At 36.5% G+C, this 27,489-nt stretch overlaps 1 protein-coding gene across 1 annotated transcript in view; it reads left to right on the forward strand.

Moving 5' to 3' along the window:
• The window catches only part of LOC103021361 (myomegalin), a 116,759-nt gene that overhangs the window by 16,649 nt on the left and 72,621 nt on the right, over positions 1–27,489 (forward strand). Inside the window, exons 5-9 of the mRNA XM_022679285.2 lie at positions 12,809–12,885; positions 18,346–18,469; positions 19,936–20,087; positions 21,657–21,810; positions 24,768–24,821. Coding sequence (XP_022535006.2) covers positions 12,809–12,885; positions 18,346–18,469; positions 19,936–20,087; positions 21,657–21,810; positions 24,768–24,821 — 561 coding nt within the window. The remainder of the gene's footprint in view (positions 1–12,808; positions 12,886–18,345; positions 18,470–19,935; positions 20,088–21,656; positions 21,811–24,767; positions 24,822–27,489) is intronic.

Below are 27,489 nucleotides of genomic sequence, written 5' to 3' on the forward strand. Positions count from 1 at the left end.
TTTTGGATCATGGGCTGTATGTAATATATGTAGATACAGGGCATATTTTAAAATCAATCACTATATCTATATTGGATTCTGTAATGGTCTAGAAGCCAGTGATGCTAAAATTGCAGTAATGTGATCTGGTTTTCTCATTGAGCCGAACATACAGCACATTGCAGTAATTTAATCAGGAAGGTATAAATTACTTTTTGTGTGAGAGAGTGTAAGAAAATCCTGATTTAAACAAAATGTTTTAAATTTTATTGAAAATCTACACAGAATGTTTTACCAGTGTTTTAATAAAAGCTCTAGGTTTTGTTTTTTTTATTTATTTATTTATCTCCATTTCTATAAAATATGTCAACTCAAAATGTTTTTTTTTTATTTTTTCAATCTGAGAAAGTCATTTCTATATAAAAATTGATACAAGATGTTTTACTTCTTTTTATTAAAGTGATAGTCTCTCTTGTCTGTAAAATAAAAATTCGGACCTTGGTGGGACATCATTGTAAAATAAAGGCAATAAAAATGAAAAAAAATAAAAACCCCAAAACATTTTTCTTGTCATGCTTCCCAGATCTTTCACAGATTTTTCCACTCTAATGAACAGTCGGTCCTGTGACTGTTTTAATTAGCTCTAATTCATTTCAGCTGTGAACTCCTGTATTTAAACCTGTTGTTTGTTGAACCTTTAGCAAAATATTGCCAGTTTGTTGTTCTTCTTCCATGAGCATACTGAATGTTCTTTTCATATATTTTATATTATTTTTTATATATTTCTTCTTTTATCTATTTTAAATGGGAGTATGGTCCATTTAGTGGCGACTTGGATTTGATCCCGCGTGAGAAAGGGGTGTGTTAATTTTTTTTTTTACCTGCTTTGAATTGTTCTGCAATTGGGTTCAACAACCCTCTGAGCTGGGGAGTAATCCACCCCATTACACTTTATTTTACAAAACTTTTTTTTTTTTTTGTTAACTTCCAGGTAATGGCTTGGAAAATATCTGGCCCTTGGGCAAACTTAATTGGATTTTATTGTATTAAGTTGTAAGTGGAATGTTTTGATAGTTGTTTTGAAGATAAGTAGTTCTCGATAGTCCAGCTTTACACTGAGTAGAACATTAGGATGTTGTGCGATCTGAGAATGTCGGCATTCTAAGTCTGAATAAGTTAAAAAAACAGTATTTGTTTAATAATCTATCTGGGCACTTTCAAAGTTCTCAGTGCCTCATTTTTATGTCAGAAATCTACCATTGTTAAAGTTAAATCTTGCAATAATAGTGATTTCTATGCCCCTATCACTAGCATTGTAAGCCTTTTGGGATCATTGACTAAAAGCGCTGTATTTGGAAATGCAGGGGGTGAAAGAAGGTGGGATATTTAACGAAATTTCCTACTCGTTATAATGTTTCACTACAACCCAAGTTCATTTCACACCAGAGTTCTCCTTTAAGTTGTTAAGCACTGGATGATCACTGGGCTGTGGAGCAGTGAAACTGCACTGTTTGTTTTAGATAAGATAAAATAAGATAAGATCCTTTGTGAAAAGGAAGTATATCTAGGAGCATTAAAAGTAAAATTCAAATGAAGTAAAGAATACTAAAAGTGCATTTTCAATTTAACATATCTCATGAAAACACACGTTAAATATACTTTCTCTATATTTCCATAAACTACAGTGTTACGCAATATGCTTAAAATTATACATTGTGTTGATAGAAAAATATAGTGGTATTAAATCCTGCTTAAAGTGCACTTTAGTATATATTTTTTTCCAGTAGCATTAATGTGTACACAATTTGAACATCAATATGCAATAGTAAATTTACAATATATTTCAAGTGTATTAAAAATGATGTTTAAAAAACATACTTAAATTTACATGAGTTCACAAAAGTTATACGAAAAAAACAGCACTCAAAATCACAATTTAATGCTTTTTTATTGTGTTTAAATATTTCTTAATTACAATTGAAATACACTTTTAAGTTAAGTTGCCATAAGTTGTTCCAAAATAGTCCATTAGGTATGTATTTAAGTACATATTTTACTTTAAAAAAAAGTAATTTTCCATGTTAAGTATACTTTTTAAAATATATGTTTAATGCACTTTACTTTTACAAGGGATCAGATAAGTTACACTGCATTTTTAATTTGCATTTCTCAGATTAGTGTATAAATCTGTTTGTACCTGATGCTGCTTTCATGTGCTTGTTGTGAAATATATTTATCTGAGAAATTTATCTGAAAGTCGTTCATGTGGATGAAGTTTTTGAAATGTATTTTATGTTCATTTTATACGTAATAACATTTATGTTGTTTGTATATTGTCCAAAAATTGATGTTACTGTTAGAATTAATGTAGAAAAAGCACATGTATTTTGAATAATTTAGTGTTCGGTGATATTGGAAAGCGTTCACATCACAACTTCACGAGAAACATATTTTTTTCACCACATGAATGCTGCAGCATAAGTAAATGTAATCTGGTATAAAGTTTAAGATTTAAGAGTTATATTTAAAAGTGTCAGAGTTATATTTAAAAGTGTCAGAGTTATATTTAATAGTAGTGTACAGTGTTCTGTTTGTGCTGTTATAAACGCTGTTTTTAAATGCTTCTGATATGTCAGGGTGTGTGATATGTCAGTGGGCAGGGTGAGGTCAGGGGCTATTTAAACTAGCTGCCTAGATTTAGCCCCTGTCCTCATCACCACCGTGCCTGTTATTACCCAGCATGCACCTCTCTCAGCTTCTATACTGCTTTTTAATGAACTTAAATGAACTAAATAGTGAATATGTGAGTCCGTGTGAGAGAGAAAGACAGACAGACACTTAATTGATCCTGAAGAAAATTTAGGAACTATGGATAAACTGCAAAAATGCATAGGCAAGTGATTAGCGTATTAGCAGACTTTAGCGCTTCTAATTCTATGTTAACAAGACGTTCAGTTTTATATTCTTTATAAACCCCGGGGTGGATTTTTCATTTAACTAATGTAAACAGAACTGTTTTAAACATACACTTACCTATCTCAATTGTACTTGGCTGGTGTTGTTGTTCCTCTATAGACAAATTTTAACCATTCGTTCCTTAGCTCTGAATTACTGGGTAAATCATATAACGCTGATGTGTTATTTGCACAAATAACACTAAAACGAACTGCCATGTTGTTTCTAGTGCTGTTAGCTCCTATCAAATGAGACGACGTCGCTGCCTGGCTTCAGCGCCCCCCTGTGGGTGGTAACAAGCCAATCTTTAAATGTTGTTCTGGGTTCTTTTGTGATCTCCTGGATGAGTTGTTCATGCCCTTTTCTAGTAATTTCGTCAGCCGGTCACTCCTGGGAAGGTTCACCAGTGTCCCATGTTCTCTCAATTAGTGAATAATAGTGAATCACTGTGGTTCTCTGGCGTCCCAAAGCCTTAGAAATGACTTTATAACCTTTTCCAGACTAAAACATGATCAATGACCTTGTTTTCTCATCTGTTTTTGAATTTCTTTAGATCGGGGTATAATAATGTGGTGCTTTTTGGGGTCTTTTATCTGCTTCATTTTGTCAGACAGGTTCTATTTAAGTGATTTCTTAAATAGTAAAATTGAACTCAGCTTTCCAGAAAGTGTGATTAATCACAGTTCATTTATCAATTAATAAATTAAATCATCATTAGAAAAGCACTTTTTATATTTACTCTGGTTATAATTGTCTGATATTAAAGTTTGTTTGATAATCTGAAAAATGTAAATCTATTTTTCACGCCACTATATATATTATACATATATAATGCTATAATAATATTTGGACCAGCAACACAAAACTACAACTTACAAACTTAATACAGCCCCCAGTTAGAGCAAGGTGACATCGATAAGCAGCTGTGGTGTGTGTGTGTGTGTGTGTGTGTGTGTGTGTGTGTGTGTGTGTGTACACAGTCATTTCTACATAAAAGGCCATCTCTGAGCAGCGTATCGATAGATGAGCCAGAGTACAGATAGCGCCAGCATGACAGAAATTGTCTCCACTGCACATCACCTCTATCCCAGAGCCTCATCAAATCCCACTACAGCTCCCATAATCCCCAGTATAATCTAAACCCACTTATCCCACACAGCCTCCTCTCATCCACACACAGACACACTAGCCCTGCTCTGTCCTTTCAGGTGATTCAGCTAATTATCCCACTGGATGGGGATGCTGACGGCTGTGTGATTAAACCGTAGCGAAGGTTTAAGCAGATTAGGTTTGTAATGTTTGATATATGATATCTTTACATTATCATAAATCTCTCATTAGCTCATTAGTGTTAACGCAGAGCAGCTGTTTACAGGCTAATGCCTGGACTGAGATATTAGGTCTTAACCTGTTTATTTAGATCTCAAACATCGATCTCAAGTCTTCTTTTGCAAGTTACATTTGAATATTGTTTTTTTTTTTAAGTTGAGGTTTATGAGATTTAAATTCCTTATTTGTTACATGAAAAGCTAATCAGCTTCACTGATCATAAAGAACATTTTGTAGTTCTATAATTACAGCCTGTAGTTCAGGGTGAAAGGAGGATAGTAAACTATTCCGAGAAACTGAGACAGGACTACAGTTTACTAAAAAGGCATAGGTAGCAACTTAAATATGATATTTTTCTGCACATTTAGGAACATGGTTTCTGTTTATTTGTCAAATTTAACACACTGGTAAGAATTAAAACCTAAGACGTGTAATGTACCTTATTTCTGGCACGTTTTATTGTTTATTTTATAATATGTTAAATTACAATAAATTAGTATTATTGTATATTCAAATATATAGTACTCTGTTTGCTGTATAGTTTACTTGTTTTAACTTAATAATTAAACCTAAAAACAAGATGAATATTCAGATCTGTAAAAATGTCTATTGGGTATGTACCGTTGATGGCCAATCAAAAACATGTATCTCAGTTTTGTTGATTTTTAATTTACTACATAATTTGAAGACAAGCTGTCCCTTACACGTTTTTAAACTTTGATGGATGGACCAATAGAAATACTTTAAAATGACCTGAAACAAACACTTTTTACACCAAAGGTTTTTATCTCTCTCCTGTAAAGTTACGTTACGTTGATATGTTAGATAGATAGATAGATAGATAGATAGATAGATAGATAGATAGATAGATAGATAGATAGATAGATAGATAGATAGATAGATAGATAGATAGATAGATAGATAGATAGATACTTTATTGATCCCCGAGGGGAAATTCTAGTTGTTATGTTATGTTACATTTATATTGTCTTAAAGTATCATGAGTTGTAGACTAGTAGAAATACAGTACAAAAAGTATTATTTTTAATTGATTTCTATTGAAAGGGTTTTTCTTCTGCAGAATTTAGGAGGTACAAGGTTTTGCTGTGACAGCAGCTACATTATTTTAGTTTATTTATTGTTATGAAAGTAGAAGTGTAGAAGGAGGTTGATGATTTAGACAGAAGGTGAAAGTGAATGTTCTCAAGTAAGTTTGGGACATGAGTGTGTGTGTGTGTGAGTGTGAGATATGGCCTGGTTCTGTGCTGCCTGGTACAGTGTGTGTGTGTGTGTGTTATGGAATATGTTTGGTACTGCTTCTGACCCCTCTCCCCCACACTGACCAATCCCAGAGTATCCTTGCTCTGGCTGGAACTGCCAGCTTAAAATGAGCTCTGTCTCTATGGGCAGTGGAACATAAACAGCAGGTGTGTGTGTGTGTATGTGCTATAATAAGCTCTCCTGGAAGAGATACTGGACAGTATCAGGGTTGATGATTATAGTGGGACAGGATGAGCTGATGAGAGTGTTTGACTGGGGATTCTTACACCACTCTTATGCCATTTTTTTGCTTCATCACATCTTTAAGACCTGACTGTTCACTCGCTGCCTAATATATCCACCCGTAACAGGAGCTAATGCAGTCAATCGTGGGTACCACTTTAAAATAAGACCTTTATAAGATCTTTATAAAGGCTTTATAAATGGTTTACAATTAGTTTATTAATGGTTACTAATTAGGTTGTAGGTTGCCCTTTCTATGTATGTGTTATAACGGATTATTAATCATTTTTAAGGCATTTACAACCTAAGTAGTAACCATTAATAAACTAATTGTAAACCATTTATAAACCCTTTATAAAGGTAGTCTTATTTTAAAGTGGTACCCAATCGTGTTATTCACTTCGTGCATCAGAGAGCAGTATGTTCAGTGAGTTGCTGTTCCAGGTGTTTTGCCAAATTCTGCCTCCCTGCCAAATTTGACCCCTTTTGCATGCATGTACATCATGTAGGAAAATGAGAATAACAGTTTCCCCTCAGATTCCATTTATTTCTGTTTATAAAGTCAGAGTTTATAAGGAGTTAATCTACAGTTACAGTAGATACAGAGTCACCACAACATAATCACTAAGGGGAGTCGAAATTCGGTAAAACACTAGTTCTTGTTCATTATTCTATATAGTGCTGGTATTTTGTTTGTTTGAGTGTTCAGGTATGTAGTTTATCCACTAAGCTACATTAGCCATTCATGCTAGCTAGCTAGTCAACCAAGTTGGCTACAAAAAAAATGAAAAAAGTTAAGCTCAGTAAAGTTTACAAGAAGGGCTGTTATCTGCACAAACTTTTAATCCGTACCTTTATGTATCAAGGGGATTTATTGTTTGACTGAACACTTTTATTGTTACTGTTGTTCATTTAGTGTTAGCAGTTAGCTCACTTTTTTTTATAAGCAGTGTTTGGAGGAGTTGCCAACAAATAAAGCTTGCAACGTTTATCATCCTTCAAAAGTAGATTTAATTAGTAAAAGTGTCTAGCTATGTTTTTGTCTTGAACTGTAACATGAGGTTGAAATCACTGAATTTGAATAAGTATTGATTTTAAATCAATTTAAATGGTCAAGATTTTTTTTTTTTTTTTTGGCTCTTATTACATGGATAATGTCATTTCTCATCGCTGATCTAAGACAAATTTGAAATACATTATACTGAGGTACAAATAAGCAGAAAGTCATTAAGAGCCAAACATAAGTAAGATAATTTTAAAATAATGAAAGAATGAAAAAAAAAACACTGAATATAAATTGTGTTCAAAATTTTGACCGGTACTGTATATTACCATTACACGTTATTTTTAAATGATTTTTACAAATGATAATATGTTTAAATATAATAAAAATACAACGTTTTTTATGGGGAGTTCTATGGTCTTTACATGTATACTGTATACGGGGTGTGTCTTCACAGTGTGACTGTGGACACTGTGTGTTGGGCTGGGGTCTATTAGACATTAAAACTATACCCACCTTGGGGGGGGGGGGGGGGGGTTAGCAGATGTGAGTTAGTGTCAATGTGTGTGTGTGTGCGTGTGTGATATTAAGGGCTCAGTGCTGGTGCTGTCAGTGTTTTCCTGAAGGTCAGCTGCAGTAAACAGCTCTATCACAGTCTGCCCATCACACACATTTATATATTGAGATAAAATTATCCAATATTACAAATCTGTAAGCAGCAAAAGTTGGAGAACCTTTGCTTTCAGTATCTGGTGTCCCTCTTGTGCACCAATAACAGCAACTAAAAAATTCTGGTAATTGTTGATCAGTCCTGCACACCAGCATGGAGGAATTTTAACTTATTCTGGGATGGTAGGTTTCCTCTCATTAGCTGCTGCTTCAGCTCCTACCTAACATTTCTACAGGATTCAGATCAGGGGCTTGTTTCACTAACACTGTGAGGTGCGTGTAGAGATCTGCAAGATGTGGTGTTTTTCTGATCCCTTTTGTTGATAGATTTACCAAAAAATCGCCATTCTGTCTTCGTTTTATCATTTAACATCATTTAAGTTATGCCGATACTCCCACCGACTCAGCTGCAATCCCGCAAATCCTGCAAAGCGCAGCGACACGGTTCTGATACATCAGCTCACAGACGCCTTCTGCTGATCTTCATCACCCTTTGGAGTGATGAGAGGAAAGAGCGGCATCTACCAACCCAGAGAGAGCAAGGCCAATATACCAATAAGGCGCATAGCTGCATGACTGGGATTTGAACCAGCGATCACCCGATCATAGTGGCAGCGCCTTAGTCCACTGGACCACTCGCACACAGTTATTGTCCAATTATAAGCTGTAAATTTTGGCTCTTGCTCTTGGCATGAACTTTGTTGGTGGACACTCCTGGGGAGTATAATAACATCCTTGAGTTTCTTTAATTTTAACACAGCCTGTCTGAATGTAGATTTGTAGAGAGTAGCGATGGTTAGGTTCAAGTCTAAAGGGATTGCAAACTTCCAAGCACCACCGAACCTAAGCTTGCTTCTTTTTAAACACCTTTTTTACACCTGTGGCCACGGATGTGATTAGAACACTTGAACTCAATGGTTTGGGTGGGTGAGTGAATGCATTTGGTAAAATAGTGCACTATGAGGCTGACAAACAAGAATAAACCATTAGAGACATCAGTAAAACCCAAAATTGGTCAGATCATTCAATAGTGTAGAATATGATGTAGAAGAAGTAGAATGAAGGGACTGGTAGGCAAAGGATGTCCTCCACTACTGATGGCAGTAAAATTCTGAACGTGACTTCTTTAAGGTACCTATCATAGCTCTGTCTCAAAGCCATCTATTGCAGACATCTCTTGCACAAGTTAGACATAAATTTAATATCAATGTACAATATGTTATTCTTAAATCCATAGCATTACAGTATTAAAAGCAGCAACAATTCCCTTCTTTCTCCAATTAACAAATACATTCAATTCAGTGTGCATTAAAATTATCCTTCAAGCTACAGTATTAATATATTTAAAAGGGCTATAGTCACTTCTCTTGAATTTTTTTTTATCTCATATCCAGAGTTTTAGGGAGTTTTATGTGTGCTTGTGCTGAATAAAGGATTCTGTACCCAGGACCAATTCTGGACTTGTCTGGGGGATGAGAGAAACTTTTCTCAGAGTTGTGGATTGATTGCGCAATTCCATTCCTCTCTTTTTCTCTGAGTGAATAATTGCTGTTTGCTGTAGATTTTCTATTTTACTTGTATAAAAACACTCATACAGTGAGAAACAGCAGCAGGAGCTCCTCAGATAAAGTGCCGATCTAATATCACATAATGTTTCTCCAGGTAGGACAGAGTGAAAAGAGTGTTTTGATACCACAGAGCTGAGCTACTGTCACTACAGTGTGTTAGCTTGTTATGCTAACTGGCTAGCATTAGGTTAGCAAGCTGTACCAGTGTGTGTCCACAACAGCTCTAGCGGTATGGCAGTATGTGAAAAATGCATTCCGGTTTAAATTTCCCCTCTGGTATACACTGGTATACCTCCCAGCATTGGTACATATCTGTGTGCGTATCTGTGTGTGTGTGTGTGTGTGTGTGGATCTTCTTGTGCTTGCTGGTGTATGTCCTGTGTGTGCATATATACTAAGTGCGTTTGGTGTATTAAATCAGTTATGCAGACAGCAGCTGCTGAAGTGCAGTTTACCCTCAGCTCCAGATTCCTCTGTGCTAAATATAATCTGTGTGACAGCAGTGAAAGATGCCCCATCTCCACGCCAACTTCACCCAGCTTAATCACCAGCTTTACAGGAGCAGAACACACGTGCAGAAAAAATGTTTCAACCTAAATTATAATAGTGTTTTGTTTCATAAATATAATAATACCCATTGGAAGAAGATTTAAGGAGCAGATCAAACGTTTGCAGATTGAAAAGTCAAAGTAAAGGGTTTAATATCACTGGTAGTAAACACAGTAATAATCAGATAGACAGCTAACAAAGGAGACATGTCCAAAAAGCTAAGACAAAACTGTGGAACATTAGCAAGACCACTAAAACCACTAGAATAAACAGACATGTCAACCTAACCTAAAAAAGGGATCATACACAGGAATCATAAGCAGACAGGAACTCGCTCAGCATGCAAAGTTGGCAATACTTCGCAAAGTTGACAAGAAAACACTAGATAACATTACAATATTACAATTACAATATAATAATTAGTGTAAAACAGTTCAATTTTTGCTCTTCTAAAATATGTACCTTGAGAAATATAAACTGAATCTGAATGTATAGGACTTGCCCCTGTTTTTGGGCTAATCAGTTTTTACTCTCACAACCACATATGTACATGTTTTCCGGTAAAGTGGTTCCATGTTTTAAAGAAACAGCAACAAGAAGTTTGAAGTTAATGTCACATGCTTTTGTGAGATTATTGAATGGTTGCAAAGAAAAAAAATTATTATGGTTCATGTAAAGGTAGAATATACCAATATTGGATTGGATTACTCAATTGGATTACAACATCTATTTTTCTGCAGTTGTTAGATTATTATGTGCATGTAAATGCTTATGATATCAGATTTTTTTTTACAGAAAACTAAAGAAAGCAATTGGGCGTATCTGTATCTGTTTTTTTTTCGTCTTTTTTTGTTGTGCACTGTAGCTACAAAGCAAAGGTCATTTACAGTGTACAGTTTCATTTTATGCGCTATTATATTTTTCATGTTAATGCATCTGATTAATTTGGAAACTTTAACTTTATTTACTATTTTATTAACATAAATAATTGGTAATAAAATAAATTTGACCAAGTCTGGCCCCATAATTGTGATGTTTCAGCTCAGAGTTCAGAATGTAGAGGAGTCTCCCTCCAGAAAATACAGGAAAATTCCAGCATATAGATTTTTTAATCATGATTTTAACAGAATATTGCTTTTTTAATTAATGTATTAATTTTTAATTGACAGTATTAATATAAATAGGCTAAATTCGTATGTATTCTGCACATATCTGTTAACTGCAAACATGTTTGCTCGTAAAGTAGGTCCAAAAAACTGCAACAAAAAAAAATTAATTTGTCACACGCATAAGTGAGACGGATTATTGTCTGACACACGCAAAGCTGGATTTTACCAATTATCTAATGACACGAGATTGCATGAGTGCATGTAAACACATTTACTGATTTACTGACTTACTGATTTATGCTTACAGGATTACTCGCAATTTTTCTTTTTTATTTTATGATTTTTAGATTTTCAGAATATTGTTGTGATTAATACAAATATGTTTTTAGGTGATTGACAGGACTAATATAAATATAATAAAATTAGCAGATCTTACTTTCATTATTCTATTTACATTTAAATATCCACTGTTAAAAGCTTAAATCCTAAGAAGAAGAAAGTGAGCTTATTTAAGAGTAATCACTAGTGGTGTAATGAGACACTAATATCATTAGACGAGACGAGACACGATATTGGGTTCACGAGAACGAGACGAGATTTAAAAATAAAAATTAAAAAGAAAACGTCAAAAATGAAAAATGGCTTGAAAACTAGAGTTTTATTTGACAAAATCAAATAACGCAAACTTAACAGACTGGTTTCTTTCACACATTAAGAAATATAAATAAGAATAAGAATAAAAAATAAAAAAATAAAACTTTTCTAGGTCTTATATAGTGCAAACAATAAGTGCAAACCACACCAGTCAAGCCGATGGTTTGTGTTTTTTTCTCCTAAATCTCTTGTAATTTAACTATGCATAACCACAACCAGTCATATTAAGCCTATGGTTTGTGTCACACCCCTAGTAATCACAGAATATTGGTGTGATTAATGTTTTTTTTTTTTTTTGAATAATTGAAACAACTAGTTTAAAGACTTTCTGGTCACTGCATACGTTTCATTATGTTCATAATTTAATAATGTAAAAAAAAATTATGACACTTTTCTTATAAGGTATATTAAACAAACAAATAGGGGAATAGTGTTAAAAAAAATAGTAACTGGCACTGTTGTCTGTGTGCCCACCCTGCTGCACCTGCTGCACCTGCTCTGCCCCTCCCTGAGCTCGTACTGCACCCCGTCCTCTCTCAGGCTCGGTACAGATGAAGGCTTCATTACAGCAGTAAAGTGTGTGTTCAGCACGGCTTCTCTTTCTCACACGGAGTGTGTAAATTTCCTCCATCGTCTCCATACTCTCCAACCCTCCTCTTCCTGTGCCCTGAAAAATATCACATATCTCACCAGATGCTTCGTGTCTCTTTAGATCTCACACATCTCACTCATTTACACGTACCACTAATTGTCTCACAGCTAAATCAGAGCAGGAAATATACTATATTTCTTATCTCAAGCATGGTATTTACAGCATATCCATTCAAACACCTCATATACACTCATTTACAAAACAATAAAGTGCCAGGATATAGTAATAGTTATAATGGAATGGAGCTTTATACTGTATGTGTGATTTAATTATAATTTATGCAATTGATTATAATATTAGAGAGTTTTAGAGTTATACGTTTATTAGGGAAAACTGTACAAATGAAAGGAGGCTCTAGTACCCTGTTAGGGTCCTCTTACCTGGATACAAGATAAGACAAACAGGTTCTGTATGGTATCCTGCAGCACATTTAACCACAGCTGGTCCCAAAAATTCATGTTTAGTGATAAATCTGGCAACCGGGCAGGCATTCCAGAGAAAACATTGGAGACATTGGCTGTGTGTGGGTGAGCTGAAAAAAGCTGGAAGCTGAAACATCTTCCGTGAGAGACAACATACATGGCTGCAGGATGTTCTGTACATACTGTATACTGTATAACTTATCTGTTAGTGTCCCTCAAATCACTACTAGAGGTGACTGACTGTCATACGCGATGCTCTCCAGATCCTCACACCAGCGGTTGGGGTTGTGTGTTACTTTACACAGGAAAGGCAGGATTAAAGCAGAAAATCTCAACAGTTCTTTGTAAAGCTTAAATGTGTTGACATGGTTCTGTCTGACTCATATGCTAATATGTGTGATTTGTGTTGATTTCAGAACATCGAGCTGAAGGTGGAGGTGGAGAGCTTGAAGCAGGAGTTACAGGAGAAACAGCAGCTTCTAGATAAAGCTCTGTAAGTATTTCTCAAGCTCAAGATTTTACTCTCTCTTTCTGATTCTCTGGATTTTTCAATCTCTCTCTCTCTAACTTACTCTCTCAGTCTGTCGATCTCTCTCAATGTCTCTTTTTTGTCTCTTGATCCCTCTCAATCTGTTAGTCTCTCTCTTTCTCTCTCTGTTGCTCTCTCTCTCTCGGACTGTTCGATCTTTCACACAATCTAATCAATGTCTCGCTCTCAATCTGTTCAATCTCTCTGACTTTCTCGTACTTTCTCTCAATCTGTCAATCTCACAGTCTATTTCTCTGTCTTTCTCAATCGTCAATCTCTATTTCTCTCTCTTTCTCTCTAAATCTATTTATCTCTTACTTTCTCTCTCTCTTTCTCATCTCTCTTTCTGATCTTTCTCTCAATCCAATCAATCTCTCTTTCTCTCTCTTACTTCATCTGAATCTGAATGTCAAACTCTCTCTCTTATTCTCTCTCTCTCTTAATCTCTGTCTTTCTCTCTCAGACTCTCTTACTTTCTCTTGATCTGTTGATCTTTTTCTTTCTCACAGTCTCTCTTTCTGTCTTTTAATCTATTTATCTCTTACGTTCTGTCTCTCTTTCTTTCTCTTAATCTGTCAATCTCTTGATCTCTTATTTTCTCTCTCTCAGTCTTTTTCTCTCTCTCTCTCAGACTCTCTCAATCTCTCTCTCTGACTCTCTCTTACTATCTCTCGATCTTTCGATCTCTCTTTTTTATTCTCCCTCTCGATCTGTTGATCTTTCTCTTTTTCTAACTTACTGTCTCTCAGTAAGTTATTTATCTGTTTATCTCTTTCTCACACTCTCTCTTTCACTGTCTCTCTCAATCTGTCAATCTCTCTCTCTTTCTCTGTTTCTTTCTTTCACGCTCTCAATCTGTTTATCTCTAACGTTCTCTCTTTATCTTTATCTGTCAATCTCTCTCTCTCTCTGTCTCTCAATCTGTTCGATCTCTTGCTTGATCTGTTCAATCTCTCTTTCTCTTTCTTACTCTCAACCTGTCGAACTGTCTCTATACTCTTTCATGCTTTCTCTTATGCTCTTTCTCTTCTTCTCTCTCCTACACTCTCTCCCTTGCTCTGGCACTTTCTCCCTTGCTCCTAATCTCTCTCTCTCTCTGTCTTTCACTCTCTTTCTTTCTCGGGCCTGTTTTTCTACTTTTTAACAAGTAACGGAACAGGAGCATTAAAGTTCCTCTGAAAGCTACGTTCACACACGTTTAATTCCTATTTGGGCCACTTCAGTATGTGAAAATGAGCCTCTAGTGAATTAATAAAAACCTTTTTTCTAAAGCCCAGCTGAAAGGTTAAAAGTGGGGTCCAACATCTGTGTTTCTGTGACTGTGCGACAGCTGTGGACGTCTGGAATCTTTCAATTCTATGCATTAAATGCATTATTTATGTTATATCAGCATCCACTCTCTTATTTATCCGAGCCCTTGGAGAGGCTCCTCCTCTGCCAGACAGTGTTAAACCAATTAAACTGCGTTTGATGAGGGGGGTTCTGCACTCGTCTGAGGCGGAGCGAGTGATAAGTGGAGGGGTTTAAAGATGATGCTTCGGAGACGTCAGACAGATGTTTTTTTTTCCGTGTCTGATGAACCTGTGCGGAGATAAAGGACCCCTCGCTCATTAAAGCTGAATAAACACACTGCTGATCAATACTGATTAGTCTGATAATACCACACACACTCACACGCACACACACACACACACACACACACACACACACACGTGAACATGTACCTAGACTCAAGTTTCAGACAACAGCTGGGACACAGAATACACGCCAACACACATGCTTAACACTTTACTCACATGCCAACCACTCACCCTTACAGGGACAGTGCTGGCGTTGACTAAAGGGCATGGCTGATACTGCGTGATGGCATGCTCCTCAACAGCTTCCAGAGCATGAACACTCATTAGAGAGCTGAAATTAAAGGCTAAGTTCACAAAGCAGGTAAAAAAGTTAAACTAAATACTTTACGGATCTTTCCAAGTCTTTCCTATTTACTTAAAATATTAATATTATGCTTCATCAAATGTTTGAAAGTAAACTTTGATCATACTTGCACATTGCACATTCCCATCCGCACAATGCGTAATTTTCCTATCGCTATGACAGCAAAAGAACAACAAATGATGCGTTAATTGTGTTGTGCTTATATTGAGTAGAAGCTTCCTATGTCATTTCTGAGCTTTTGAGACAGCAAAAATGTATACTTAGCTTAGCTTAGCTGGTTGCCTTCACACCATAGTATTCAGCTCCAGAAAAAGAATAAAAGAGACCACTTAAAAAATATGAGTTTCTTTGATTTTACCAAATTGAAAACCTCTGGAATATAATCAAGAGGAAGACTGATGATCACAAACCATCAAACCAAGCTGAACTGCTTGAATCTTTGCACCAGGAGTGAGTAGCATAAAGTTATTCAAAAGCAGTGTGTAAAACTGGTGGAGGAGAACATGCCAATAGGTATGAAATAAACTGTGATTAAAATCACCAAATAGTGATTTCTGAACTCTTAAAACTTTATGAATATGAACTTGTTTTCTTTGCATTATTTGAGCTCTGAAAGCTCTGCAACGTTTTTGTCATTTCAGCCATTTCTCATTTCCATTTTTACTCTATGAATAAAGTGTATATAATTAAGTATTACTATGGGGCAAATTTCACTAGCGGCATGATGTTGTGTGTAATCATACACTGCCATGTATTAATCTTGTGTAATTAGTCTGTGTTCATGTACTGATGTGTCGTAATGAGTAGCGTCTGCGCGAACCCTTACAGTATTTTCAAAGAGCAGAAAGAGAGAGAGAGAGAGGAGAGGGAAAAAGTAGACAGTAGAAACCTTCCCAGAATGCCTACAGACAGTACAGCATCATTTAGACTGGTTTAGACTCAGGGTTTAAATTAAACTGGTTATGTGAGCTCATCCCAGTTTAAAAGAAGAGCACTCATACACACGGTCGCAGACATGGCGGCGTGGGCCATTCTGGGAGGACCATCAAAAACTAGCCCGTCTCATTTTGTGTAGACTGCTCATTGCTAATTATAAGCAGCGTGTTGAAGGACAGTTAGCCTTTTAAAACTTGAATATCTGAATGCCTCTAAATGCTATCATTTCATAGGGCATGACATGTGTCTTCTTTCCAATCTCATAGTCTCCTGAATGTGCCTTAACTGAGAAATATAGTGATATAATACTGTGGCTTGCAAAAGTATTCATACCCCTTGAATTTTTCCATATTTTGACTCTGGATGAAATGCAGAGATCCACAGCTCAGGTGGAGAATGTGTTTATAGGACAACTATTAGTTGTGAACTGCACAAATGTGGTCTTTATGGAAGAGTGGCAAAAGAAAGCCATTGTTAAAAGAGAAAACCATAAAAAAGTCCTGTTTGCAGTTGGCCAGAAGCCATGTTTGGGACACAGCTAACATGTGGAACAAGATGGTTTTTGACCAAAATGCAAAACGCTATAGGTGTATCGAAGATTAAACAATGCACATCACTCTGAACGCATCATCCCCACTGTCAAACATGGTGGTGGCAGCATAGTGCTTTGTAATTGCGGCAAAAGGTGGTTTCACAAAGTATTGAAGTATTGGGGGCTGAATACTTTTGCACAGTGTACTTTTCATTTTTTTTATTTGAATCATGCATAATTTCTTACCATTTCACAATTGTGTACCACTTAGTGTTGGTCTTTCACATTAAATTCCAATGAAATATATTTATGTCTGTGGTTGTAATGTGACAAAACATGGAAAGGTTTAAGGGGTACAAATACATTTGCAAGCCACTGTATATGCTCTAGCTTTTTTAGCTATAAAGCTATAAGTCTAGTATTCCTCCACATTGTAAGGTTTTTGAGCATGAATGTTCTTTTTAAGATCATGCCACAGCATCTCAATCGGGTTCAGGTCAGGACTTTGACTAGGTCACTCCAAAGTCTCCGTTTTGTTTTTCTTCAGCCAATCAGAGGTGAACTTGCTGATGTGTTTTGGATCATTGTCCTGCTACAGAACCAAGTTCGTTTCAGCTTAAGGTCACAAACAGTTTGCAGGAGGTTCTTTTACAAGGACTTTTAGACTTTAAGGTAGAACGTAGAATTCATGGTTTCATTTATCACAGCAAGTCTTCCAGGTCCTGAAGCAGCAAAACAGCCCCAGACCATCACACTACCACCACCATGTTTTACTGTTGGTATAATGTTCTTTTTCTCGGATGCAGTGTTACTTTTACATCCGCTCTAATAAGACACACACCTTCCAAAAAGTTCAATTTTGTCTTGTCAGTCCACAGAGTTATTTCCCCAGATTTTTGGGGATTATCAAGATGTTTTCTGGCAAAATTGAGACGAGCTTTAATGTTCTTTTTGCTCAGCAGTGGTTTTGGTCTAGGAATTCTGCCATGTTGGTCTCTTTCTGATGGTGGAGGCATGAACACTGACCTTAACTGAGGCAAGTGAGGCCTGCAGTTTTTTGGATGTTGTTGTGGGGTCTTTTGTGACCTCTTGGATGAGTCGTCGCTGCGCTCTTGAGGTAATCTTGGTCGGCTGGTGACTCCTGGGAAGGTTCACCACTGTTCCACGGTTTTGCTATTTGTGGATAATGGCTCTCATTGTGGTTTACTGGAGTCCCATAACTTTAGAAATGGCTTTATAACCTTTTCTAGACTGATAGATCTCAATTACCGTCTTAAGGCATGTCTTATTAAAGACATTGATTTCTTGATTGAGAACAGGTGTGTCAGTAATCAGATCTGGGTGTGGCTACAGAAATTAAACTCAGGTGTGATAAACCACAGTTTATTTTATGTTTTAACATAATATATGTTTTTTTCACACAGGGCCAGGTATTTTTGGATTTTTTCTCCCTTAATAATGAAAACCTTCATTTAAAAACTGCATTTTGTCTTTACTTGTGTTGTCTTTTGTTTGTTGATCTGAAACATTTAATGCTGAAAAATATCAATCATGAAGGGGGCAACCACTTTTTACACCACTTTAACCATTATTTCCAAATTTAAGTGGTGCTACTTATACATTTAAGGTGACAATGAAATTAAGATAGCACTGTATTCCTAAACAAAGTTTTTAGTCCTTTACTTTTTTAGATTTTTACAGCTTTCCAGCTGTAACTTTTTCTTTTATGTTATTAGCAAACTGTGCACACCTGTGTCACATATGGTGTAAAACAACAAACAGATTTGGGCACATTAACCTGCGGTGTGAACGTAGCTTCAGATCTCCAGGAACAGCTTCGAACATTTGTTAATTTTATTCACCTAATGGAATGGAATGACCGTAGTCTGCAGGCCTGCACTTGTATAAGATATATATAAATACCCTGTTTATACATACATGTGCTGGGTGTGGGAATAACACATGTTCTACACACATTCTAACACCAGTCTGCCCCTTCTATGCTTTAATAGGACAACAGCGGAGAGCCTGACCAATCACAATGAAGCAGAGCTGCAGCGTCGCTGTGAGGAGAGACAGCAGGAGATTGACCACATGCAGCAAGTCCTGCAGACCAAGATACAGCTGCTGCAGGAGGTACGAGACAATACTGTACAGATTAGATTTACTTAAAGCTATCAGTTAAAGTTTAATCTTGATTATAATGATAATATTAATAATAAAAAATGGGGATGTCTGGATCCAGGCATGTTTATATTAATGGCCTTGTATATGTAGCACTGAGGAGAGTTCTCAGAAGATAGTTAGTTTAGTTATACAGGGCTAGAATACTAACGTTAGCTAAGCTAATTTAGCCTTAGCACTGCTTTGTTGTTCAAAAGAATACTAATGTGAATTTATGCATAGAATAATGAGGTAAAATTTGGATTAGAATAGCACTACTGAGGAAAATATATGCTTAGAATAGCACTGCTGATGTAAATCTATGCTTAGAATAGCACTGCTGATGTAAATCTATGCATAGAATAGCCCTGCTGAGGTAAATCTTTTATTAGAATGGCACTGATGTGGTAAATCTATGCTTAGAATAGCACTGCTGAGGTAAATCTATGCTTAGAATAGCACTGCTGATGTAAAGCTATGCATAGAATAGCCCTGCTGAGGTAAATCTTTTATTAGAATAGCACTGATTAGGGAAATATTTTATCAGCCTACCCCTCCTAAGGTAAATATATGCTTAGAATAGCCCTGCTGAGGTAAATACAGTATTTTAAAATCAATGATTAGAATACCACTGCTGAGGTAAATATTTGCTTAGAATACCACTGCTGAGATCAGTCTTTTATTAGAATAGCACTGATGAGGCAAATCTATGCTTAGAATAGCACTGCTAAGGTAAACCAATGCTTAGAATAGCACTGCTGAGGTAAATCTATGCTTAGAACAGCACTGCTGAGGTAAATATTTTATACAAATAGCACTGCTGAGATAAATTATGATTAAAATAGCATTGCTGAGGTAAATATTTTATTAGAATAGCACTACTGAGGTAAATCTTTTATTAGAATAGCACTTCTGGGGTATATATTTTATTAGAATAGAACTGCTGAGGTAAATTGTTTTTTTAATAGCAATGCTAAGGTAAATCTATGCTTAGAATACCACTGCTGAGGTAAATATTTTATTATAATACAAATGCTAAGATAAATATTTTAATAGAATAGCACTGCTGAGATAAATGTATGCTTAGAATAGCACTTCTGAGGTAAATTATGATTAAAATAGCATTATGACTAAAGTGCACTGCTGACATAAAGGTGTGACTACAGTAGCACTACTAAAGAGAGGTTATGATTAGAATGGTACTGTTGAGGTAAATGTGTTGCACTCCGTTAGAATGTTTAAGGAATACTGGACATTTTAGTGCTCTGTAAATATTTTAAAACTGCTTTTGAACAAAGATACCTTTAGTAAATACATTTGTTATTTTTCAATGGTAAAAAAGGGGCAAAATTTATTTTAAAAAAAGTAACCAGGACATTTCTAATAATAGGCATTTATAATACTCATAATAAACTTTATGACTATTTCTTATTTCTCAGGAGGCGCAGTTAGCGAGGAATGAGGCAGAGAGGATGGCCACTCTGGCCCAGCATCCCTCTGCCACCCTGGAGAACATCCCAGAGGAGATATCTGCTACCCAGAGCCTAATGCCTTCAAACCTACAAAATGAAGACACCAAAGATCGAGAACGGTGAGAGAGGAGCACCGACATCCCAGAATATTCCTCTCTCTAAAATCACATGACCTTCAGCCTGACGCACATCCGTCCCCGTAAAACACGGATTACCAGCAGCCAGTGTAAACACCACAAGACTCATAACACACTCACTTCCTCTGATATCACACACCAACACAACACAGCCCACTGTAATACTCTCACACCTCACACACACACACACACACACACACACACAGACAGCTGTGTGTGTTTATTCAGTTGGTGATGCTTCCGTGACCCTTTGACCTCCAGCACTATCCACATGGCCCTACCACCCTTTACACTGTTCTTCCCACACACTAATACATTCACTGACAAATACTGAGCCTTTACTGTAAATATTAGTCTGTAGTTTAGCTAACACTCACACACACACTGTAACATAATACATATACAGCTCTGGAAAAAAATGCTATTTACAGGTATATGTTTGAGAAAAATAAACATCGCTGTTTATTCTATAAACTGTGCATAACATTTCTCCCAAATTCCATATGAAAGTATTGTCTTTTAGAGCATTTATTTGCAGAAAATGAGAAATGGCTGAAATAACAAAAAAAGATGCAAAGCATTTAGACATCAAATAATACAAAGAAAACAAGTTTATATTTATAAAGTTTTAAGAGTTCAGAAATTAATATTTGGTGGAATAACCCTGGTGTTTTTTTAATCACAGTTTTCATGCATCTTGGCGTCATGTTCTCCTCCACCAGTCTTACACACTGCTTTTGGATAAATGTATACCTTCACTCCTGGTGCAAAAAATCAAGCAGTTCAGTTTGGTTTGATGGCTTGTGATCATCCATCTTCTTCTTGATTATATTCCAGAGATTTTCAAATTGGTAAAATCAAGAAAAAACTTATTAAGGGGTCTCTTATTTTATATATTTTTTCCAGAGCAGTATACACAAAACACACTGGTTTGTTTTTGTTCGACATCCAGACAGGGAAAAGTATAATGTTGTGCCAAAAGTCATGGGACATCAGTATTTAAGTTAAGCACAATTTGTTGCCATGGGGGATTGGGTGCTTGGGAAAGTCCACATCTGTTTACGTTGTGAGGTGTTATCTTGTGAGAACACCTAAGTTGGAACGAGATGTGATAGTGGGCACTTTCTAAGTCTACAGTATTGTGTTTGTGTTTGTGTGTGAGTGTGTGTGTGTGTACCAGAAATACTTTGGCATTAATTTGGCAAAAACGTTGGCATTACCATATACAGTAGACAGGGTAGTGGGTGGTAATGATGGTGACCGGCAGTGTCTGGCTATAAAAGTCTGTATGATCAGTTAAACTATAGTCTGCCAGAAATCACCAATCATCCACATTCAATGCAGGAGACCCAACACACAGACACACACACACACATATCCCACAGCTCAGTACAGGGTTCTTTAGCTTACATGAAACATGATAAAATTCAAAAGTGGCATGTAAGCGTATTTACAATAGAAAATAACACTATATGTGATATCTGCGTAAGTGAACATGCTGATTGTTGTGTGTGTGTGTGTGTGTGTGTGTGTGTGTGTGTGTGTGTGCAGGATCGAGGAGCTGACGGCAGCGGTGCGCAGTAAGGAGCGAGTGATTCGGGAGTTAACGGAGGAGAGGAGCTCTCTGAGAGACAGAGTGACCGAGATGGAGGAACAACTCCAGGCCCTCTCCACCTCCCTACTGCAGAAAGAGAGAGACGCCGAGGTTTGTGTGTGTGTGTGTGTGTGTGTGTATGATTGCATGTTTGCAGGTTTATATATAAGCATATATATAGGCCTGATACAATAAGTCAATTATTAGCTTAACATGAACATGACCTTATTTTTATTACTGTAGTATATTTAAATAAAAATGTATGTATATATATATATATATATATACACTATAAGGCACACCGATTATAAGGCGCATCAAGAGACACTAGTAAGGATCCCTACATCGAAGTGAGCAAGGGTGTTGCCATGTTTACCTTCTAATGGGGAAGCTGGGAGAAGCGCCTAAGTAAACAAAACTGTAAAAAAAAAAAATTAAGTTTAAATTAAGTTAAACGAGTGCTGGATGTTAATCTACACAGATTTCTATTCTGAAAACAGTTTATTTGGGTAAGTAAAACCCTTTAATGTGTTTACAGTAAGCTTAGATTTCCATTATTTTGTCTGAGAATGAGTTTTCAGTGAAGTTTTTTCAGCACTAAGGCTGGGTGCAGCAGCATTGGCATTAGCCGCTAACCAAAGCGCTAGCAGGACGTAAATGCAACCGATAGCCTGAAACTGAGGAATGCTGAGTGTTTTGGTAACCCAGGGCGATCTCAGCTAGCAGTGTGCAGTGTAATTTGGGGGAACAATGGGGGACACGGCCATTATGTATATAAATTATATCAGGAACCAATAAGAAAGATGCATTTTTTTGTAGAACTACTAAGAAACGTTAAAATGTGTCAAGACAAATTACTTCAAAAACAAAAGTACAAAATATCCAGTACTAATATTAATATTAAAACTACCTATTTATGAATGAGGATTGCAGATAGTTACTGTAATTATGAACAAATGAAAATTATATCCGTTTCTCACAGTGTACTTTATTATTGATCATGTGGTGTAACTGATCACATTGACAGACACTCTGTACAAAGTTCTGTGCAGATTTCTTAGTAAGTCTGATTTTAACATAAAATTGTGTAATTTTGTGGCGTAAAATGCTGTACAGTAAACACTATAACATCAGAGTATCAGAGTTGATTAAGTTTATTAGAGTTTGAGTTTGAGGTGTAATGAGGTCAGGGATCAGGTTCCCAGTGATTTATACAGTAGGAGATGAGAAACGGGTGCTCGTCTTTCTGCTGGCACATCAGCAGCTGCTGAGATACTCAATGAAGAAGCCTCACTGCCTGTGTCACCCTCTATCTCTCTCCTTTTTACCCTCCCATTTTCATAGTAATGCAGTCTTACAAAAGTACCCAAAACTTGTATTCAGTTGAGTAAAAGTACAAAATGATTTACCTTAAAATGTACTGAAAATGTACTATATTTAATATAAATGTAGCATGATTTATTATGGCTCTAATATCTTATCTATTATCATTTTTATAACTACGTAAAATATACATTTTTATAACTACAAAATAACTACAAGCTTATTGTAGGTGAAAAGATACTATAGTCACTCTCAGTTCACAAATCATTAATTAGTCTGATTAAACTGGTGTCTATTAAAAGATCATGAAGACAAAACATTTCCATTAGATAAAAAGAAGTGATATAATAACATTTTTCTACACAAGCAAAGTTTCACTTGTACTTTAGTTGATTTATTTGTGACTAAAGTCACAAGTTTAATTTAAATGAAAACTAATTGATGAGTTCAGTAATGATCAGTCTGCACCCACTATCAGACCTCACGTCAACTCCCATAATGCACATCGCCTTGCCATGAGCACACTAGCCAGTGTTTAGTAAACCTCACTCACAAGATAACATCCCACAACTTATGCAAGTGTTGGCATTGCATACCTTTGGGAGATATACATTTACCTATGTTCAAAAAAAGTAATGTATCAATAATGTATCGCAAACTAAAATTTTATGTTATATTGCGATATCGATATTCTGTCTCACCACCACTATTAATCAGTAAATAAATTAAGTATATTGATAATCTGTGAAGTGTGTTGAGAAGTGATTGTAAATATTAGGCTAATAAAACCTAAATATAATTTAGTTATTGTAATAAATTCATTATAGTAAACTTTTGAAATAGCAGGACAGTCTGCTGATTACTGATGATTATACTACAGTTAGTTCCGACCCTGCAATGTGATTGGTTAAAAGGCGTTTATTGAGTGACGTTATCAGCCGGTAATGCACTCTAACCGAAGCTCTCCATGTAATTACTCCATCTCATACAGGTAACCTAGCAATGATGCAGCTCTAACAAACCAAATACAAACCAAATGCGATGTCATTATTCACCACTAGGGGGGGGGGGGGGGCTCAGACAAAGGCACAGTCCCACAAATAATTCAAAAATATTCATTATTACACAAATTATCAGCCACCAATATTAGGTTAAGAGTTTTTACTATTGAAATACAAGCTGTGTATATATAAAGTGTATATATTTTACAGTTTATATAACAAAACGCCAAAGTAAACAAAACTTGAATTGTTAAAAAAATATTTTCTTTCAGTCAAAAGAGCGCTGGACTTTAATCTACACAGATTTCTCTCCTAAAAAGTGTTTATTAGGGTGAGGAAAGCGCTTTTGATTATTTACAGTAAGCTTAGATTTACACAATTTTGACTGAAATGCCCGAAAATAGAGGCCACCACACAGTGCAGCCAAAAACACAGCAGCAATGGAACTATTTTAACTCTGAGTTTTTATAACTTAACAGATCGTATTTTCTCTCCTCTTTAACAGTGATAATGGAACTGTTTTATGATCGCAATAATACACTCAAGGTTCGTGCTATAAAGTGTAATATTGATACTGCTGTGCTGAATTACTCTATACTCGGCCTGCAGCCTTGGCCTATGTCCGCATTACAGCAGTGCCAGTATTACATGTTATAGCACTCCCTCTTGTGTATTATTGCTTAATTATGCTCTCTTTATCACATGTGTAACTGATGTCTACATGTTCTTTCTCTATTTTTGCAGTTTTATCAGGAGGAGCTGGGTCGTGAGAGGCTTCGTGTCCAGCAGGAGATGCAGGTAGGAGTCACTCTCTCTGGGTGCTATCTTACACCTTGCGCAAGAAGCATTGCAGTGCTCATTGCTATCTTACACCAAACCAAACTGTCTATTTTTACACCTTCTTACTGTGTGGTTTAAATAGGAAAGATGTTTATGAATATATGTTCGTCAATGGGCCTAGTGGTCTGGAGGTGAGGTGTGTTTAGGTAAATTTCTGGTGTATTGCTATCTTGGCAACAGAAAACACAGGTGCGCCACTGACTAAAATAAACCTAGACAGACGTCAGCAGTCAGAAATTCTACATTGCTATCTTGGCAATGCAGGTGCGCCGTATGCACTCAACACACGTACAGCAAGCCTACATTTCAAATATTTTGTCTAAGGGTGAGTTTTCAGTGAAGTTTCATCAGCACTAAGGCCGTGTGCAGCAGCATTAGCATAAGCTGCTAATCATACCACTAGCCAGTCCAGCTGTATGTAATTTAGTCTTAGTATTAATACAGCTGTTCTGTGCCTCAGTGGTTTCTTAGAGATCACTAGTGAACAAACAGCATCATGAAGACCAAGGAACTCACCAGACAGGTCAGAGATAAAGTTGTTGAGAAGTTTAAAGCAGGGCTAGATTATGAAAACTTATCCCAAGCACTGTTCAATGCATCACCCAACATTGAATATGTATTCTACAACTGCAAACCTACCAAGACATGGCTGTCCACCTAAACTGACAGATCAAGCAAGTAGAGCACTAGTCAGAGAAGCAGCCAAGAGGCCCATGGTCACTCTGGAGGAGCTGCAGAAATCCACAGCTCAGGTGGGAGAATCTGTCGACAGGACAACTATATGTTGTGCGCTCCACAAATCTGGCCTTTATGGAGGAGTGGCAAGAAGAAAACCACTGTTGAAAGAAAAACATATGAAGTACAGCAAACATGTGGAAGAAGAAGAAGCTTCTGTGATCAGATGAGACCAAAGTTTAAATTTTTGGCCTAAATGCAAAGCGCTTTGTGTGGCAGAAAAGTAACACAGCTCATAATCCTGAACACACCATCTCCACTGTGAAACACTGGTGGTGGCAGCATTATGCTCTGGGGATGCTTTTCTTCAGCAGGGACAGTGAAGCTGGTTAGAGATGATGAAAAGATGGATGGAGATAAATACGGGAAAATCCTGGAAAAAAAACCTGTTAGAGGCTTCAAAAGACTTGAGACTGGGAAGGAGATTTACCTTCCAGCAAGACAATGACCTAAACCTAAACATACAGTCAGAGCTACAGTGGAATGGTTTAGATTAAAGAATATTCATGTGTTAGAATGATCCAGTCAAAGTCCTGACCTAAATTCCACTGAGCTTCTGTGGAGACACATGAAATTTGCTGTTCACAGAAGCTCTTCATCCAACCTGACTGAGCTTGAGCTGTATTATAAAGAAGAATGAGCAACAATTTTAGTCTCTAGATGCGCAAAGCTGGTAGAGACAAACCCCAAAAGACTTGCAGCTGTAATTGCAGTAAAATGTGGCTCTACGAAGTATTGATATAGGGAGCTGAATACTTTTCAGATAAATCTATGTATGCATTTTCGTTCCATTTCACAATTATTTGCTATTTGCTAATGTGAAAAAGTTCAAGGGGTATGAATACTTCTGCAAGCCACTGTATTTGACTGTAACTTGGAGCTATATGACCTAGAACGACGGGTGCAGTGGTAATGTACTGTAATGCTTTGATCTTATCTGTGTCCTATAGAATTTATAGGGCTGATTTTATGGTGAAAGTACGCCCTCTACTGGAGGAGAGAGGAGGTCACCTTGAGAATAGAGATAGAGATAAAGAAAGAAAGAGAGAGACAAAGGAAAATATGCTTCTTAAAACCAATAAATCAAAAGGCCCACAGATCACTATTGCTGATCCGAGGCTACCCATTACCCCTCACACACACAAACATGCAGGCTCTTTAATAACAGTCAGATAATACACACTCACTATATGACTGTATTTTTACTGTAACAAATATAACAGCTTGTGTATTAGTGGTCAGTCAGTCACGAGCCCATGCCACCCACATACCCCCTACCCCTCCACTGTGTTTATGTAAACGGTGCAGCAGGTGCTGTTATGGGTTTAGCTGGGTGGAGCCGCCTCATTCTTTCCAGCTTGTTTGTTGAGCAGGACTGACCCCCCACCCCCCTCCTCTCAGTCCAGTCACACTGATGAAAATAACACACTGAAACCTGATCAAATGTAATTTTAGAAATGTATTAATTAACAATACAATACAATAATGAAAAAAAAAACTCATTGTAACATTACTTAACATTATTGTCATGGCTGGGCAGAACTCTGAGACGCACAGATGTAAAATAAAATATACTTTATTTAATAAAGTAATCAGACAAAGTGGAATCAAAATGAGCAAGGTCAACACTGATAAACAGCTGCAGGAGAGAGTAAACGTACCTGAATCTTAATACAGTCGTATATAAAGGGTCATATACAGCTCGGCAATTTAAGAGGACATACAAAATCAGGGTCAGTAAATACAAAAAATACCAAGTCGAACACAGGATAAAATGTCAATACTCAGCAGGGAGTAAGTGAAGTGAGTGGGTATATATAATGTGTGTAACAGGTGAAATCAATATGCAGGTGATTAGTGTCCAGGTGCTGTGTGCAGAGGATTGTGAAAG

Source organism: Astyanax mexicanus, chromosome 4 (genome assembly GCF_023375975.1).
Source record: "Astyanax mexicanus isolate ESR-SI-001 chromosome 4, AstMex3_surface, whole genome shotgun sequence".
Taxonomy (NCBI): Eukaryota; Metazoa; Chordata; class Actinopteri; order Characiformes; family Acestrorhamphidae; genus Astyanax; species Astyanax mexicanus.